Raw genomic sequence first — 20,134 nt, 5'->3', positions numbered from 1 at the left:
GCCTGTGTTTGGAGGCATCGTGCCCTCTAGTGGACATGTTGTGCAACTACAACGTAAATAACAAGCATGTTCAGAGGCCATTTTCACACAGACAGTCTATCTACAACTTAAAAAAAAACATAAATAGTCAAGCATCAAAGAAGTGCACTTATGAATTCATCAAAATCACTTTAGTCATGCACTCTTAAGCACAACACTACACAATAATTCCTGGGTAAATTCAATGCAGAAAAAATGGCTGACCAAGGAGTCATATCTAACCAGATTAATCTGACCCCGCATGTCGGTCTGCATGTGACACCTCTCGACACTTATATTTTATTATCTCAGTGAACAAATACAATCGATCTTCAGTGTTTTACATCTTTTTTGCTGCAGATCACCAGAGGAGACGATCGGGCAGCAGGGAGCGGAGAGTTACCATCGCAATCTCGCCGGTGCCCCCAATGCCCATGTGTCCCCCCCCTCAGAGGGGAACAAATTTAACAACGGTGAGACGATTGTCCTCGACTGTGATCCAAACTGCTTTAAAAGATCTTCTTGATTTCAGTATGAAAATCACCAAGTCCAGTGACAACATCGCTATAATTCATATTGATAGACACAGATGAATCCCTGTCAATAAGTGAAAAATAATCATCTTTTGATATTCAAATGTTGCTTCTATTGCATTTTAAGGGGAACTTAATCTGCTTTTATTTATTTTCTTACATATACCACACCAGTGGTCAGTGCTTTTACTACCCATGGCCATAGTTTCCAATAAAGAGGTCAGTGCGTATACAAGTAATCCCTGTGAGCCAACAGCTCAGACAAACACTGAGTTTAAGACAGTTTTTTTTTTCCAATCTTGGCTCTTGCTGACGTCAGTAAGAGCAGATATTCCTTATATGATCTCAGGTCAGTCTCCTCCCTTTCCCAGACTGTAAACTAATGAAATGTTGTCACTAGTTTACACCCGGTTGTGTTTTAGTAATGACGCTGTTATTTATAATATTCTAATATGCATTTTTATATAAATATTGTAGTTTTATTTTTAAATGTCAAGGTTATCTTCAGTACCAGTATATTATGGTACAGCTAAATGCTATAATAGCCTGTCCCAGATCACAGAAAATGATCAGATGGAAAATCCATTCTGGAAAAACTGTGAAACAAATCTGTCCGTACCAGCACTGATGCAGAGCTTTCTTTCTGAACTGAGACACGTCAAGCACCAATATGAATGGTTTGAGGGTTGCGATGACATTACAGCACACACTGTGCTGTGACCATAACTGAGGCTCTGCTTGTGTAGTTAGCCTCCAACTGCATTCCCAGTCATAAATCATTCAGATGTGCCTTATATTTTCTCCTACTGTATTTGTTTAACTGTCCACTTATTGTGCTACAAACCACTAAGTTTCACTTACATCAGGGATCTCGAACTCCAGGACTCGAGCGCCGGTGTCCTGCAGGTATTAGATCTCATCCAGGGTGATCTCATGACATGTGTCAACATGTCATGTCAAAGACATGTTGAGGAAGTCACTTAGCCATTTAAATCTGCTGTGTTGGATCAAGGACACATCTAAAACCTGCAGGACACCGGCCCCCGAGTCCTGGAGTTCGAGACCCCTGACTTACATTTTCTATTATGGTCAATTTATTCATAAACCCTGCCAAGAATCTTCGTGCTTGACAAGTCAAACCAAAAGGAAAAATGCAAAAAACTAAACGGCAACTAAAAACCAAACAAACAAACAAAAAAACACATGGAAACCAGCAACTTATGGCCTCGCAGGATACCGTTGCCACCGCCATCACTGACACAGACTTTATGGCCTCTAAAACGGGACGGTTATCTCTCAATGCCTTGATGCTAAAAGACATCTTGTGCGCAATGAAGAGCAGCAAGCAGCATCTGAAAAAATGACCATTACACCTGTCCAAGCCTTCTGTCCGAGAAGGGGAGCCAATCAGAAGAAAGTTGGCTTGATGAAGGGAGGGAAAGGGAGTTAAAACAGTATAAGACAACTCAGAGTTTTCAAGAATCTTTTTAAAAATGTAGTTGGAAATGTGCATAATGATTTCCCTTTAAATAATATTTGTATGGTTTTTATTTCCTTTGATCAAAGGAGCCAGAGAGGCATTTTAGAGATGCAACGACACAGTTAGCACAGGTAAAGGGGACTGTGTTTGTCACGTGTGTGCTGCTTCATTCATGTTTTATTCATTTTTTCATCACCATAACTGGTTCAGCATCAGCTCACCAGCCTGCCTTGACCCAAATATTTCAGTGTTCATATTCCTCCCTAATGTTGTCTCTTATATTTGTGTGTTGAAGATCTCCATGTTCATTCCTGCCATGTGTTTTTGTCCTTTTTTGTTTGTTTGTTTTTCACCCTGTAATTCAGTTCGAATCCACCCGCTCCTCCTCCCCTACCGAATGTTGCCACTTCTCTCCCTGGAGCAGAAAGGTATTGGTCCCTTCCCTCCCTCGCCGTCCTCCTATTCCTAACACCTTATTTCACATGTCCGCCCCGACTGACCTCTACTTATCTCTTTTTAAATGCATGCCCTCTCTCTTTCTGGCAGTAGTAGCCATCCTGCTCCACCCGGTTGAGAGGGTGGGGTGATACTGAAGGCGAGCACCTCTTTAAAGTTTCACCCACACATCACATGTTTACATACTGTTGTTGTTGTTGTTGTTGTTGTTGTTTGAGTTCATATGAAGGGCTTGGAGTATGTGAGGAATGTGTATGTGGGCCACAATCACAGCCGCCCGGGTTTCTCTAATGATAGGGTCGGCTTCTCGAAACTTGCGCCTGTGATTACCCATGATCCCTCTGTGCTGTGGTTTCCCCACTGCACAGCTGACAGCCTCGTGTTTCTCTCTTGATTCTCTTTTCTTTTTTTAAACAAGTATCGTGCTTGATGCCCGTCGTGAGACAGGAATGAGCTTCAAACTCTGCCGCTCCTTTTTTATTTCCCCTCATCCCGTACGTGCCCACTCTTCCTCCTTTTTCTCAAAACCCTCGTCTCTTTCTCTCAGCCGGCTCATCCCTCCTCTCAGGCACTCCTGAAACCGTTCTCAAAACAAATCAGCTGTAAATGGTCTTCCTTTGATTTTTTTTTTTTTCCCTCCTAGTTGCGAGAAGTTTCCAAGGAAACCAGTTTCTTTTGTGGTCGGGGTTTTGTCAGGGTCTCATTGGTCTGCTGGGAACAGGGAGCACAAAGGCTCGAGGGTTGCCTTTAAATGGGGGTGGGAGGTTGTCGGGTTGTGGAGGTGGGAACCAGTTGAAACTGAGAATCACTCCCAGTTTCACATGTGTCTCTGTGTTGGAATCTCAAGGTAAGAAATTCATTTAGCATGCAGATATAAAGACAAGTGGCTCTGCAGAGTCTGAGGAGGCCCATGGTTGAGGAACGCTGCTGTGAAGTATTTCCTCTCAGAGATTTCTGGACACTTGTTATGATGCAGGAGACACTCGGAAAAATTTTGGAATGTTGGAGCATGAGCTAAGAATTGAAGTTATAGTTTGTCATATCCTGTGAGTGAAGGAGGCATCATTTTATTTATTTGTAAAGTATCTGTCAAGACGTGTTCTGTAGTGTGTGTGTGTGTCAAACTTTTTATTAGCCTGAGGCTCGGACACAGTCGGGTTTCTGAACCTTAATTTTTGCATGACGTAGAGATTCTTTGAATGCTTCTTGTGCTTTCCATTCTCCCTTTTTTCCGAAGCATGCTGTTCATTTCCATGACTTAATGGTTTCTTTGCACTCCAACATTAAACTCAGCAGCTGGAAGGGCATGCGTATTGATTTACCTCTGTTCGGGAGCACTGACTGCTGCAGATTATTAATAAGACACTAATCTCTTCATCTACTCTTCAGTTCTTTCCCAGATAAACACTTGGACAATACCAGTCTAATCCCTTACTTTAATCAGCACATTCCCCTTCCTGAAGCTGAGTTTGGTCACTTTCTAACTCCACCAAACCATATTTCATGTAATGCTGGCCTAACCTTAACAATCTAACCATGCAAATATCCATCTGTTGCAGGCTGCGCCCTCTGACCCCGACTCTGACGGGGTGGCTCTAGGTCACCGGTCTAAGTTTCCCATCCCTAACATCCCCTCCACCCTGGACAAGCAGACTAACTGGTGTAAAGCTCTGCCGCTGCCCACTCCAGAAGAGAGAATGAAAAGCAATTCCCAAGTCATCACCTCATGTGTCATCCCCATTAATGTGACCGGTAAATTGAAATCACTGAATCTGATTGTTGTGACTGAACTAAGGTGTGGTGTGCAGTTGTCAGCAGTTGCAGCCACCTTTCTGGGTTTTTTTTCCCCTGCATATAAACTTTTTTTCCTTTAGTGTTAAATAGGAATATTGATACCACTCAGACAACAAAGCAACAACCAGCTTATATTAAGTTTAGAATAAAGACTGGAAACAAGGAGCCAGTTTGCTTGACTTTGGAAGGTGAAAAAGCAAAGACGCACAGCGTAGAGGCAGCTCTGAAACATTGTAATTACAGCTCATATAATGTATTTTCAAATCTTTCCAAATCTGAAGTGTTTAAAAATCATTTTGTGATTTTTGGCAGAATGAAATTTAAGGCACCAGTCTTGCCATAAAAGTGTAAATTTACATTTTACCTTTGCTCAAAATAAAAAAAAAAGTGATATAAAGATTTCATTAGAAATAGAAAGAGTTGCTGGTAGTTGGATTGATATACATTTTAGCAAAGCCAAGCTTATTGTTTAATCTTTGTTTTCAGTCATGCTAAAATAAGCAAATCACCCCCTTTTTCAGGCTAATTAGCCGTTATAGCAGTAGTTCTACACGCTGGCCTTCCTATGTACCCATATTCATTATAGGTCATGGGGGTGGTTGATTTGTACATAGTGCTAAGCTAGCTCTTTCCCTCTGTTTCTTCTGATTGCTAGAGCTGGCAAGCTAAGCTATCACTTTCCCATAGCTATATTTTTAGAGTAGCGACACAACTTGCTAACACTCAGTAAAAAAAAAGGTATTTTAATATTTTTTACTTCTACCATAAGTTAGGGATTTACTAATTACTAATTAGCTAATCTAGTTAAAAGTTAGCAAAACTATTAACCTGGCTGAAAGTAATGGAGCTGAAAAGCAGTAGTAAATAATGTAAACATATGGGTAGCTGTTATATTTTTAGATAACACTGTTATAAATTAGCAACAAAAAAAAGATTAATTTTTCAGCATAATTTATAAAAATTGTTAAATTCTAGTAAATTACAAGTAGTAAGTCCTAACAGTCAATCTGTTAGCAAATAGCTATAATCATTTTTAGCTAAATGGATTAACAGCTGAAAATATTAGATAATGCTATCCAAAAAAAAAGAAGAAGAAATATTAGTTTAATATGTTGGCCATTTTTTTTTAACTTAAAGTTTTTATTTAAAAGGTGTTATCTACATGTATATGAAAACAGTAGTAAATATTAAAGTACAGAATTGCTAGCTAACACTACAAACAAAAATTGAAACTAAACTGTTGAAACAGACTAGCATGTTAACATTAGTAACAAACACTTGTGAATTATTTACTCAAGGTTTTCCTAGATGGTAAAGTATAAGCTAAATTTATGGATTAACAGTTAAAACTGTTAACTAATGCTACTAACAACATTGTAAGCTAGGTTAATGGATAAATAGGACAGTATTTTGCTAAAAGCTGTGATTAAACATTTGAAAATTATTTACTAAAAGTATATTAAACTGTTAAAAAAAACATAAATTGAAAACTAAAAGGGAGATGAAGTTAACTATATGTGCTCAAATGAACAATGTTTGGTTTTGGCTCTTCCTCATGATACTAAAATTTGTGTTCACTGTCTAATTTTCTTGAAACAATGAAGAACCTGGAAGATATAAGGAAGTGTTGCAGTTCAATCGCTACTAAACAAGCCACAATTAATGTTGCTCCAGTCACTCTCAATGTGCAAGTCATGCTTTGTGCCCAGTTAACTTTGTTTCTCATCCTTTGACGCTTTGTGCCTGCTGTTGCAAAGAGGCGAGATGCAGTGACATGAATGCTGATTAGTTCTGTCCAGATTGTTGAAAAGGGCAGCCTGACGTTATTTACTCTCGCTCATTTTCACTCAAAAGGAGAGCTGTACAACAACACCGGCCGAGTCAGAGACAGTGGAGGGTAAAAAATGCACATTGTAAGCAAAGCACAGCAATCGCTATGGAGCTGAAAGCTCTGACCTGCAATCACATGACAGTAAATCATATAGAGAGGGAAAGCAGAACCCTGCACATCAGGAGTTCTCTTATTTGTACAAAACCCATCATCAGTTCAGTACCATTTGTTTTCTGTCCTTTTCCAAAGTTTCTTACAATTACTGCCTTGTCATTACGTTAAGCAGTAAATAACTTACTACTTTGAGTTCTGTCAGATCTCTTTGCTCCACTCCTCACTGCTATTTTTGTGCAACACCTAAATTTGGTACAGCCGAGCGTCACCTTAAATGTTTCTTTATGTGACAGCGTGAGAGTTAAAGAAGGAATCTCTGCAGTCGCCACCAAACAAAGATTCCTCAGATGTGCTGTCTCCATTGCAGGGGTTGGCTTTGACAGAGATGCTAGTGTGCGTTGCTCGCTCGTTCACTCGCAGTCTTTGCTTCAGAGGAGACGGAAGCTGAGGAGACGGAGGACTGTTGCCGGCGTTCCGAGACAGGTGCAGCGAGACTTAGGTATGTTCCTTAAACTGACACATGCGAACACAAACTTGATTCAGTTTCGTTTTTCCTCTATTGTTTTATGTAGTTACTAGAACTAATAGTGAGTGTCATGCACAAGAGCATATGTTACAATTATAAGGTATTTTTGAATACCAAATTCACATTGGCCAGTACTGCTTTCTGAACTAAATGCATAGTTAAATAGTATAATTTTTTTTAACTCAGATAATTACTAAAATACTATCTGGACTACTTTGACTATTGTTTGAATTATCCTGAAACAAATCCAAACTGCTCCTCAATTACTGTGCATAGTTGTGGTAATCTTGTCACATGCTTGCTTTGCTTGATTTTACCTAGTGGACCTTGTTAGCATTTATTTTTCACAACCTTTTCATAGTTGTGGGGTTTAAATGTTTCTCATGTTTGCTGAATGCCGTTTAATTCCACCACACAATTGGCCTAGTATCTGGTATTAAGTAGGATGGGGGTTTTTTTTTGCATTTTTGCATTTACTTGTGGCTGACAAACAGCTTCCCCTGACTTAAAAAATACCAGAAGCTTATAATAAGAGGGAAAATGTTTATTTTAAGATTTTTTTAGACAGCACGATACCTACCTACTACACATTTATTCATCACTGTTGTTTTGGACTGAGTTAGTACCCAATTCAGACTTGTAGATGTATGTATTCTATTGAATACAGTGGTTCTCCAAAAAATACATTTAAAGAACTTCATATGGGTACTGTTTTCTTTCTACCAAACTACAGCTACCAAATTTAACTGTGTATTAAGAAGTGTGCATCTATCAGTGTTGCAAACTGTATTTAGTGGTTAACTATCCCTATAATATTTTCATTGGACCATCAACAGCAGAGTTGATGGAAAATAAGATGGGAAGATGCAAAGTGCCGGTTGGAACTCCTCCACCCCACTCATACTGCTCATTTCCAGCTCCATATTAGTTTTCTTGGACCATGCTTAGAGTAGCTTTGCGTGATTCACAGTTCAAAATAATGCTTGTTTATGTTTTTCTGGGCCTTAATGCAGGTCGTCCTGTCCAAAACAAGCTGTACAGGTCCTTCCACTGTATGGCTGAAATTATCATATTTGGCATATCCCTCTCAGTGACGTCGTCACAAACCAAGAATAGAAAAACTGCCTGAAAGAGTATTTCAAGCATGTTTGACTCACAAGGATTACTTCTACATATATACTTGATTTTCTTATTTGAAACTTTGGCCATGTTTGATTTGAGCATCCACAATTGTAGCAGTTTATATATGACAGAACATAAAGACAAGCATTACACCAGACACAAATCCCTTGCAGTTTCTCTCAGGAAGGGCAAAAGTGTAAAGATCTGCCAAATCAAACGTGCAACCACCTCCTGTGGTGACACTTTGTGACAAGTGGAGCACCTGAAAGTATTTTTTTTATAACAGGTTACCTTTAAATACATGAAGAAAGACATTTGAATTTCTTATTCTTGTATTTTGTGTGCGTCTTGCTTCTCACAGATTCTGATGACTCTCCTGGCTCCAGAGAGCGGACAGTGATAGTTCACGCCAGTGCAGATATCACCCCTTCCATGCAAGAGTTTGCCAGCCATCTCAACACCAGAGACTCGGGTTGTCAGACAGAAGACTTTTTGATCTCAGGAGCACCATCTCGAAGGAGGATCAGGCTCCAGAGAGGCCCGGGAGTCTCCCTCTCCCTCTCACATTCTGCAGGAAACATCTCCTCCCTCCCTGAGACCTCGGACGCCATGTTCAGTGCCTCCGTTGGAGCACACCTGCGTTCTCGGAGTCTGCCCCGAGACACCAGCCGAATGTTGGACAACGGACATAACGACAGCGACGATGAGGAGGACCTTTCCCCCTTCGACACTGAGGGGTTTCTGACTGGATCTAGGAAGTTGACTCTGAAGGATGAAGAGGAGAGTACTGATGACCAGGCCATGTCTGAACACCAGCTAGGAAGCCTTAAGTACAAGCAGCTCTCACAGAGTCCGGAGCGCAGCTGGATGGAACGGACCAGATCTCACCTGCCTAGAAAAGCTGACATGGGCAGCTGTGAGATCTCATCTAGCTCGGACACCTTCAGCAGCCCTATGCACTCCATCTCTGCTGCAGCAGTGCTGGGCGGCCAGATAGACCATAAGGAGGACCACCAGTCCTCCAGCGGGAACTGGAGCGGGAGCAGTTCCACATGCCCCTCCCAGACATCAGAAACAATCCCTCCTGCCGCATCTCCACCTCTGACCGGCTCCTCCCACTGTGACTCTGAGCTCTCTTTAAACGCTGCCACTCATACTAACGATGACCAGACAGGCTTCTTGCTGGACCACTATCAGGGCCTCAGGACCCAAAGAGCAGGCTCCTTCTCCTCCACAGCTATGGACATATTAGAAGAAGTTGGTGTCAGCAATCCCATCGAGGGGGAGTGGAGTTACCCCAATCCAGAGCCTCCGGGGTCACAGGGCTTCAGCCCCGAGCCAAGCAGAGAGGCTGAGAGCAGTCTGGGCTGCCCCAGTTTCACCAGTATGGCTACCTGTGAGAGCAGCTTCTCCGACAAACCACCGTCAGAGAAAGCAGACACCGTCTCGCACTACTCTGTGGACAACGAAGGTTACTACACCTCCATGCACTTTGACTGCGGCTTGAAAGGTAGCCAAAGCTTCACTTATAATAACTATGCACCCTCAGGCACTGACTGTGGCCTGTCAGACTCAAGTGGTCACATGACACTGGGAAGACGCTGCCTCTCCTTAAAAAAACCAAAGGTGAAGCCATCGCCACCTAAGAGGAGCTCCTCCTTAAGGAAAATATGCAGTGAGGGAAACATCCCTATTAAGAAAGAACCAAAGATTACATGTGGGCAGCAACTTCATCTGTCTGCAAAGGAGAGGAAACTGCAGCTGGCTTTGTCTGGCTCTCTGGCTCACACTGAAAACTCCTCACTGGTCAGAGAAACCCGGGTAGGCTGGGGGGTTGAGGGCTCAGCTGATCTACCCGACTTAGTCTCCACAGATACACATTCATTTAAGGATGAGGGGGTTTTGCAGTCAGACTATGCAGATCTGTGGCTCCTGAATGATTTGAAATCCACAGATCCTTACCGATCGTTGTCAAACTCCAGCACAGCTACAGGTACGACGGTTATTGAATGCATCAAGTCACAGGATAGCTCTGAGTCGCAGACGTCCCAGTCTGGCTCCAGAGCTACCACCCCTTCACTTCCATCAGTCGAGGAAGATTTCAAGCTCATATCCCCAGAGAAGTTGGCAGGCCTGGCAAGCCCATCCAGTGGCTACTCCAGTCAATCAGAAACACCCACCTCCTCATTTCCCTCTACCTTTTTCCCTGGGCCACTGTCTCCATCAAGTGGTAAAAGGAAGCCCAAAGTCCCAGAGAGGAAGTCCTCTCTCTCATCACTTTCACTTCAGTCACTGTCCTCTAGGGATGGTGCAACCTCAAAGAGAGATCTGGAGCTGCCAATTATCCCTCCCTCTCATCTCGACTTAAGTGTCCTTCATAGCGTCAACAACAAGGCGACAGCTTACAAGACCCAGATGCAAATCCTTCACCAAAACAAACAAAAAACAGCAGTGTCAGCCAAGCCTATAGTACCTCACAACCCAGAGGTATTCAACGCCCATTGCCTGTCCATTACGCCCACGGTGCTGAACTCAGTACACCTCCGATCGATCAGTAAGGCGCAGCATGAAAATCACACCACTTCCAAATTCCAATATCCCACTGTGAACTCACCTAGCAAACTTTCCACTAGTAAATCTTTAGAGCTTAAGAGTCCCGCACTGTACAACTCACACCACCATCATCTTCACCTATCCTCAAAGGAGTCAGGTGTGTTTACCTCAAATGAAGAGCTTACAAGTGGAAGGTCAGCATGTGAGACTGAGACGAGGAACGAGCCGGAGCAAGAGGCTCCTGCAAAGTGTGTGACAACAGCCAGGCTCCAGTCAGACTCATGTTTGAACCAGAAAGGTCCAGAAGTCCCCGAACAAACCAGAAGTCAAGAAAGAGAGACCTGTAGAGAGCTGCCAGAAACACCTGCCTGCCTCGGAGACTTCAGCTCACAGTCTGAGACTTTACAGCAACAGCACTCTGAAGAAGAAGAAGAAGAGGCGTATCCTCCTCCTCCTCCTCCTGTCCTACACAGTTCCCCCAATAGACCCAGCAGTCAGGATAAAGTGCCTGCTACTGACAGTCAGTCGGAGACGCTGCAAAGCAGTCCAATCAGCAATGAAGACAGCAAAGAAATGGATTCATTGGGCGAGTCATCCGAATGTATCTCACAGGAAAGCAAGGAGTCCATGCCAGACATGGAGGACTATTTTAGTAAAGGTAATGACTTAATGTCCTTGTGATCCCCTCCTCAACCCCAGTTTGTACTCAATGCAACTCTCTGCTCTGCACCTTTTTCTCCTGCTTTTTGCCTCTGTAATGTCTGTTGCAGTCATTAGCGCTGCCACAGCAATAAGGTCTGTCATCTCTGTGTGGAGTTTGCATGATTTCTGTGTGCCTGTCTGGACTTCCTCCTGTGACACAAAGCTGTGTGTGTGTTTGGGTAACTGGTGATTCTGAATTACCTGTAGGTTTGGATGTGAGACTGTGTGGTTATCTGCCTCTCTCTGCTCCTGTGAGGGACTGGCAACCTGCTCAGGCTGATATGATGTACCCTTCATTTTGCTCTGTGACTGCTGGGGTAGACTGCAGCCCCTCTGAGACTGTGAGCTGGATAAACATTTAATAAAATGGGTGGATGGAGGTCAATTCTGCCTGTTTTTGTCCCTAAGTTCTTCCAATTGTGGGAATATTCTCTGAAATAGGATTTATGGCTCAAAAAATTGCTGACCCCTGTAAAGGATCATAGAGCTTGTTAATTGTGAATAAAAGTTCTAGGATGGAGGTGCAAGATAAATTTTAAGGGTGCGGAAACGATCTTTTTTTATGTATGTAAACTGAATCTCTTCTGTAATTTTACTTATACAAAAGCTGCTGAAACTTGATATATCTAATAATTGAATGAGCTTTTTGAACAAAACAAATTATGAAAAATTGCTAAATGGATGGTTAGTGTGGAATATACAGGATGCAGTATATTCATATGTGTGAAATGTTCCTGTTAACAGACTCCACTCTCAGTGACAGCACTCTGTCCTCAGTGCATGATGAGTCAAGGCCAGAGGATGACACCGTGTTTCTGTCCCCCACTAAATCTCGCACCACTGAGGATTTATTCGCTATGATACACAGGTTAGTATCTTAGATAGATAGGATTTTGTTTGTGTATACTCAAAATGTACAGAAATTCTTTAACCAATGTGGTCTTCTTCAGGTCTAAAAGGAAAGTGTTGGGGAGAAAAGACTCTGCCGAGTTGGGTGTGAGGAATCGCCTCAGTGGCGCTTCGGGGAACACGCCACCTAACAGCACTGCAAGCTCCCCTATCTCTGTGGCATCACCTTCCTCCGCTGTGACCCCACCTGGCCTGCACAGAGTCCCCGGTCCCATCTACAGGAATGCAAAAAAGTCCAGTACCTCCAACGAGGAGTTCAAACTACTGCTGCTTAAGAAAGGAAGCCGCTCCGACACTAGTTACCGCATGTCAGCTACAGAGATCCTCAAGAGTCCCATCACCCCTAAATCACTTGGAGACACTCTAATGGAGTCACCCAGACACCCCGACGACAACACCTTCCCTCAGCAGCAGTCCCAATCAGGAGAAGACCACCTTTCCAGCCCCTACTTGAAAACCAACGCAGAGGGCTTTTCACCTAAATCCTTCCATACATCTGCGGCCTCAAGGCAGGGACGCTCCAGGATCCCACCACCTGCCAACAGCAGCCGCTACAGCATGCGCAGCAGGCTGTACTCAACGCCCATGCAGGCCATCTCTGAGGGTGAGACAGAGAACTCGGATGGGAGCCCTCATGACGACCACTCATCGCAGGGCTCCACATAAAAAAAAAGCAATAATTAAGTAATTTTATTAGTTTACAGCAAACAGACAAACAAAAAAAGATGGACCAGAATGAGGAGAGAAGGAGAGAAAATTAGACAAACGTGAACATTTTTTAAAGAAAATCATAAATTTAGTAATTGATGGTGTTTTATACAGACTGCATTTCTAAGAAAACATCTTTATGAAATGAACAGCTGGCTCTTGTTTTGCGTCTGCATTATATGGAAAAATATGATTTACAAACCGGAAAATCTTCTCAGTTCTAAATTTAAACGGGGACCTATTTTTCTTTTCTTTATTTTCTATCATATATGTATGGAATCTCGACTTATTAACTCAAAGTTTTGAGAAAAGTAACTCCAAATTTAGAGTTAGCTTTGCCAATCAGTAATCTACGTGAATGACGTCATTTTCTTGTTAACCAGAAGGATATGGCGAGTTACTAACTCAAAATTTTGAAGAAAAGTAAGTCAAAATGTTAAGTTGCTTTTTGAGAAAGATAACTCGAAATTTGGAGTTATGAATACTTTTTTTTTGTGGCGGAAACAGGCTTCCATATATATGTGATGCTCATAGCAACACATGGCCAGAGTTCAAGGTATAATAATGAGGTCAGTGCACCTAAAAGTAATCTTTTTTGACCTAAAACTCTGTCAGAATTAATGGAGATCCCCAGTATGGTCAGAGGCGGTACCATCCCATATAAAATAAATAAGCATTATTATGAACTGTGAATCACTCTAAGCTACTCTAGAGTCTGCAAATAAAAGTATGGAGCTGGAAATGAGTTTAATAGCTGTTCTGTTAGTTTAAGGCACATTTCCCAAAGTCTTGTAGACCCAACCCAACAACGTAACGTTTTTAGAAATAAGCAAGAGAAGTTGATCTGTTATAATTAACCGTATGTATTCTGTGAATACAATTAGACGGACATTTCCTCTAACCAGTTACATCGAATGATTTTAATACCCTCAAAATGAACATCAGAATTGACAAATGTCAACATTCAGTCCCTATTCATATTTCCTGTAAACAGAATTGATACTATGTATATTTTACTCAGTTTGTCATATACTAAATTATATCAAAGCTTATTATTAGAATATTTTAACATACTGTACATATAGCAAGAAATGGAAGACGTAATTATTGGTGAGACAGGAAGTGTCAAAGCCGAGCACTAACTTGACAATCTCGTGAGACAAGAAAGGAGCAGGTGTTAACATGGGACATGAAAAAGTGATCAAAAAGTTCGAGGCAGGGAACTCGGAGAGCTGGAAGAGAATGCTGAAGTCATAAAGAAAAACTTACCAATGGTCATTTCTGGTTTGCTGACATGATGTGTTTATGCATTGTCGAAAGAGGCAAGTGGAAAGTACTCAGAGGATCAAATATGCCTTATTTTATCCAACAGGAGAAAATATGTGGTGAAGCAGCTGAGGTCACAGCAAGTTGAGTGTTTTTGTGAGATTTTTGATTGTATGGTTAAATATGGAGCCGGGTTATTAAGTCTCTTGAAAAGAGAAATGTCTGGATTTGGCATTTTCTGCCCCTCAATATTCAAAAAAATATAACTTCTATATTTTCTGTCTCAAACCAATCTAAATATATTTATTTTTATAACATACACAAAAAACCTTTGATCAAAAATATGCAATGAAGTGCTGGAATTTTTATTTTTTATTCACATACTTATTTTGTTCATAAGAGATGTGTTTTAGATCTTATACGAGACACTGGTTGCAGAGACAAATTGGAAACTTAATTATAAAATTTCATTAAAAATGTAATTAAACGCCAAAAATATAAATGTAAGGTTTTGGTTGTAACCCTGGTATATTTTAGTCCCATGTATTCACCATAATTTTATAAGTACATGGAGCTTATTGGAGTGATGGTACTCAAACCTTATGCAAAACTGGCAGAAGCCTTGTTCTTCCCTGTAGGTATGCTGTCAATACCCTTTTAATTTTCATATTAATAACACTATATAACAGGGTACACAATGAGTTAAGTCTGTGAACCTTCATTCCAACTTTTTTGTTTTTTTCCTGCACTGACAAAATGATGTTTGTGAAGTTTTTTGTCTCTTGCTGTACCTGGAGATATTTATAGATGTGTACATGCAGCTGTTTAATAATATTCACACCCCGAGGATGCTTTAGGAGTGAAGTACAGAAATGCTTCTACCAAAGGCTAAAAACACGTGGTGGCATTGAACTGTTGTCGTTTACTTGACTGAAATGTTCTTGAAAACACAAACCAATAATAAAGAACTAAACTTACGGTACTAGATGCATTTCATCTAGATACAGACCAACCTCTGTATACAGTACTTGTAGGTTTTAGTGGGGTTTTTTGTACAAACTTGTAAATTAAATAACGTTTTAGAATTGTTACAAAGGTTGTTGAATTGCTTCTTATGTAAAATAAAAAAAACATGTTTTTAAAGTTTACATTAATTTCAGACCTTTGTATATTTTTGAGCTGTGGAACACGTTGTCTTGTATTTATTTTTTAGTAAGCGTTCTTGAAATCCTATAGTAAATCCTATCAAAGCCAACTGCTAGCACAACAGGCTGCTTAGCAAATGTGTATAAAAAGATGAATAAATGTGACTGCTTTGAAAATGTCTCATGTATCTTTAATTTCTGGCTACTTCAGATCAAAATACCAACCTTTCTTCACGTGTTGCACTCTTACAACACAGCCTGTCTGATAGACTCACGAGCCCCGTCGTCATTAATACATCATGTTGAGATATTTTTATAACACATTTCTATTCGACTTTGCATTAGGGTTAGGGTTAGATATAGTTACCTACACTTTGTATGTTTAATGCCTGTTTATCCATACCATTAGTTATTTACAGTATTTCATAAAAGTGAGTACACCAGTCCGTGAGTCGTTTGGTACCGGGCCGCAAGAGTTGAGGCTCAGGTGTGAAATTTATGTTTTTCAGGGTTTTTATTGTTATTTTTTATAGTTTTTATCGTTAACTCTGTTTCCCTGGGTCTTTTCCCGTGTGTTATGAATAAATTTTCTTTTTTTTTGTACCAGTACTGGTTTTATTTTGTTCTATTTATCCATGACACTGTAAAGGTCTGCCCGTGAAAATATTGTCGGACATAAACCGGTCCGTGACGCACAAAAGGTTTGCTGGTATTTTTGAAATCTTTTATTTTTAATCAAATGTTTATCTTGCTATTTATGTCAAACATTAATCTATACTGTCAGCAATTTCTGCCATACACACCTATAGAAGTCACACATACACCTAAAATATATATATTTTTATTTATAATATAGGTATATATTTTAGCTGTTTGTCCCTTGTGTTTAGCTAAATACTTAATTAGCTTCTCTTCACTGTTAGCCAAAAATATCAGCTGCTAGCCATTTAAACCTAATACATTTTAATATTTTATCACTATTTATAGCTAAATAGTTCAACTTTTTATCCATTAAGCCAAGCTAGCATTTTTAAAAATTATTTTTGTCTAGTTTATTCACAGTTTTAGCTTGTTTTTAGGGAACTGTTAGCTTTCAACTGCTAGTCATACTTTCTGTCAGGGCAAGCAAGGCATCTATTTCTATATTATCAGTATTATCTAAATGTAATGTAAAAACCTCCCAAAGTGAAAGCCTCTTCTTGCATTTCAAACACTTTTGTCATAAAGCAGTTCCCCTGCTTACATCCGTCTTTTAAAATTACTGCCATCTGTAGCCCCAAGCTTGCTTCTGATTCTACTGGAACCACCAGTCTATGATGGTTATGCCCATGTGCCATCAGTAAAGCCTTAAGGTGGGTGAGCTATGAGACCTGCAGCTGGTTGTTTATGTAAATCTACGTGGTGCCTGACAATGAAAGGTAAAAAGAAAGACCTCCTAGTAAATAACTTGCGTGCTTCTGTAGCCAAATATAAACAGTTGGGATGAAAGTTAGCTCAAGCCACAACTTCCAAGCTAACAAGACGTATCTGTTCATGCTAGCATTAACAGTGCCTATACACATACGCAGCACACACATACCGCATATTCACAGCATGCAGTAAAGACAGGCATAATTATGACAAAAATGAACTTAAAACACACGCAGAAACATCAGGGTAGATAAAGGTATAATTAATGTTGGAAAAACATTATGCCTACCTCTTTCACAGGGGAATTGTAGAAAAAGGGAGAGGCCAAACAGGTACCCCAAATTTATAGGGTTCCACCATAGAAGAAGAACAGGATGAGGAGGGGTTCTAACTGATAATGAAGATAACTACAGGCTTGGAGGTCCTAAAAGTCAGTTATACCAGGAACAGTGTAGGGTTTAGAACACATTTTGTGTAATTATAACAAAATATAATTTATGACCCGGTTACATTTACACTTTTATGGTAATTGTGGACAAATCTCTGGTCTTTCAGGGAAACTGTTGGGAGACTAGCATGTTAGACAAGCTGCCATGGGATTTTCTTTCACAGCTCTGAGATTAGTTGCCATCTGCCATCAGACCCACTCAAAGTGTTTTTGAAATGCCTTCAGTGTATCTGACAGTTCATAACACCTATGTAGGACAAATGGCTTTTTATCTAGTTGAAGTGAAGACAAATACATTTTGTTATAAAAGTAAAAAAGCACTGCAGAGTTTGACTATAACAGTGTCTAACTGTCTTCATATCCAAAACACATGTTTGGCTTTTAAAACCAAATGCATATTTTAGATGACTTTAAGCTTCTATACTTTATGTTTTTTGCTACGTTTGCCTTTGCTTCTTAACTGCAATGTTGGGCACCAATATGAGCTCACCTGTTTCAGCAGGTAAGCCATGTTCTGAAGGTTTTAGATCCAGGGCTGAAGTTCTCCTCAGACCATTTTCTGTCACCCATCATTACTTTCTCCCCACTTTCTCATCTACCCTCAGGACATTTTTTTGCATGTCCAGTAAATGTGCCAACTTCTAGACTTCATGAGGTCTAAAAGAATGACAAGGCTATATTTTACATATTTGCCTCCAGGTCTTACATATAGAACGGTGCACAGGGCACTGTTAGCATTGTTGCCTCACAGCAAGAAGGTCCTGAGTTCAATTCCACCATCAGGCCAAGGTCTTTCTATGTGGAGTTTACATGTTCTCCCCATGTTTGCGTGGGTTCTCTCTGGGTACTCTGGCTTCCTCCCACAGTCCAAAGACATGCAAATGGTTGTCTGTGTCTATGTGTTTGCCCTGTGACAGACTGGTGACCTGTCCAGGTTGTAGGGATAGGCTCCAGCCTCTTTCCTGATATCTTTGAACCAGATTGCTGAAATCTGGGTTCATCACTCCATAGGACATAGTGCCACAAAGTTTCAGTTCAGTTCTTTTGCTGAAACCATTTCTGATGAGTCTTCAGTGAGCAGATGGATTCACTGAAGGGCCAGATGCATCTCTCACGTCTTGTCTAAAAAAAAAAAATCTTACAGACACAACTTTCAGATACTGTTCATGTGCTGTATATAGCTTTTTAGGTCGGACACTTCTTTGGAGCATCACTTGTCCAATTTCCTCAAAATTGTTTAAAAACATACTACTTGATGTCATTTTTATGCTTAAATTATTCATAGAGTCTGAAACTGGTCAAGTGCAAGAAGTGTACTGAAAATGAGTGGAGAATGGAGCCAATGTTCAAAGAATGACCTGTAAAGACTTTCAGCAATCCCAGAGAAGTAGACCTCTTTAAAAATAAATAAATAAAAGAAAGTCTCTATCCTTAGAAGCAAAATATAAAGAAATGAAGGTTGGCTCAAGGGTTTTGCACACTACTGTATATCTCAGGATAAACCTCTTTAAGCATATCATCGTTTTTTAAAGAACAATGCAAAACATCTCAAAACAAGATAAAGGGAAAAAATCAGCCCTTGACATAGCAATAAATTTTACAAATCTATTAAATGAATTAATGAATAAGAAATAAAGGAAGCAAAATGATAAAGCATGCTTGAAAAAGAAAAGTGATGACAGGGAGATCATATTTAAAAGCAGCTTATTTCAGTAAGAGGGAGCTTTTTCCAGCTTCCTTTGAATTGCCAGTAAAAAGGATCTGATCAGAGCTTCTTACACAATTTGAAGAATGAGAAAAAAATAGTTTCAGATGATACGGACAGTTAAAACATTAAAAAATAAACTGATATCAGTGTTGTTGTGATATATCAAGAAATAATGCACTACTGTCCTTTTCAAAATAGGAATCGGACTGAATCCCTGGCGTCTAGAAGCTGGCTGTAGAGGTGGTAAAGCAGGCAGAGACCTGAAGACCTGGAGGTGGAGCAGGAATGGGAGTCTGAAAAGCAGAATAACAACAACATACATTTAATATACATAAAACTGAAGCTGATTGGTTTCTAGAAGGTGGGAAAGAATCTTATTGGACCAGAGCATTTCCACAGCATGTCTTTCATCCTGTCTTCCTTCTCTCACCCCAACCGGTCGCACCAGATGGCCACTCCTCCCTGAGCCTGGTTCTGCCGGAGGTTTCTTCCTGTTAAAAGGGAGTTTTTCCTTCCCACTGTCCCCGAAGTGCTTGCTCATAGGCGGCCATATGATTGTTGGGATTTTCTCTGTATGTATTATTGTAGGGTCTACCTTACAATATAAAGCGCCTTGAGTCGACTGTTGTTGTGATTTGGTGCTATATAAATAAAATTGAATTGAATTGGATGTCGATGACGAGACTGAGTATTATGGCGTGGGAAAGTGAAACTGATGACAAGAATGGAATAGTGGCTTTATTTCATTGCATACTAAATAATAAAGCAGCACAGATTTGTCGTGATCCTAATTCTGATTTTGATTTTTGAACCTTTTGGGTTGTTTGCTTTCCCTGTTGGTTGTCCTTCTGTGTTAGCCCTGTGATAGACTGGTGACCTGTCGTGGGTGTTGGCCTCTGACAGCTGGGATAGGCTCTATCCCAGCTGTCAGACTGATAGATGGATGTTATAATTTAATCTTATTTTGGAGTCTAATTTGTTCCCTCAGTGTTCCCTGTCTTATCCTCTTGTGTCAGCTCCACTATGTTAAGTTCATTCATGTGTCAAGTCTAATCTGATTTATTCTAATCAGATTTGACTTTTGATTCTATAGACAGAATTAAATCAAAGTTAATTTATGTAATTCTTAAAAGAAATACCCAGATAAGTGACCATAGGCCTTTCAAGATGAATAACCAAGTGCCTAGCCTGCATGTGTCTTTATCTCCATTTCTACTCTCATCATGACCTGTGTCAGGTGTGGTCTGGACTGTGTGAATAGTGCATTCTAGGGGTTTATTTGAGATGAACACTAGAGGGAGTTCTTCATCTGAGTCCACAGCAGGATGTTCTCTGGGTAATTCAATGCAAATTGAGTGTAAATTTCACGTAGGCCTCTTTGTGTCCCATCTGTGATTATTTTAAACATCTG

At 40.4% G+C, this 20,134-nt stretch overlaps 1 protein-coding gene across 5 annotated transcripts in view; it reads left to right on the top strand.

Moving 5' to 3' along the window:
* The window catches only part of nhsa (Nance-Horan syndrome a (congenital cataracts and dental anomalies)), a 67,264-nt gene extending 51,930 nt beyond the window's left edge, over window positions 1-15,334 (top strand). For 4 of the 5 annotated variants that reach the window (XM_005923005.3, XM_042221142.1, XM_042221141.1 and 1 more), the window contains exons 3-9: window positions 379-491; window positions 2,397-2,459; window positions 4,047-4,239; window positions 6,594-6,725; window positions 8,236-11,085; window positions 11,874-11,997; window positions 12,080-15,334. In XM_005923005.3, the coding sequence (XP_005923067.1) occupies window positions 379-491; window positions 2,397-2,459; window positions 4,047-4,239; window positions 6,594-6,725; window positions 8,236-11,085; window positions 11,874-11,997; window positions 12,080-12,704 (4,100 nt within the window). In that variant the 3' untranslated portion in view covers window positions 12,705-15,334. Of the gene's footprint in view, window positions 1-378; window positions 492-2,117; window positions 2,163-2,396; window positions 2,460-4,046; window positions 4,240-6,593; window positions 6,726-8,235; window positions 11,086-11,873; window positions 11,998-12,079 lie in introns of all 5 variants that reach the window. The other variant, XM_005923006.3, reaches the window with a different exon arrangement.
* The last annotated feature ends 4,800 nt before the right edge of the window (window positions 15,335-20,134 follow it).

This window comes from Haplochromis burtoni, unplaced genomic scaffold (assembly GCF_018398535.1).
Source record: "Haplochromis burtoni strain Fernald_Lab_line unplaced genomic scaffold, NCSU_Asbu1 Contig_61, whole genome shotgun sequence".
Taxonomy (NCBI): Eukaryota; Metazoa; Chordata; class Actinopteri; order Cichliformes; family Cichlidae; genus Haplochromis; species Haplochromis burtoni.
The sequence above is the reverse complement of the archived record's forward strand: the minus strand, read 5'-3'. Positions and strand labels throughout refer to the sequence as shown.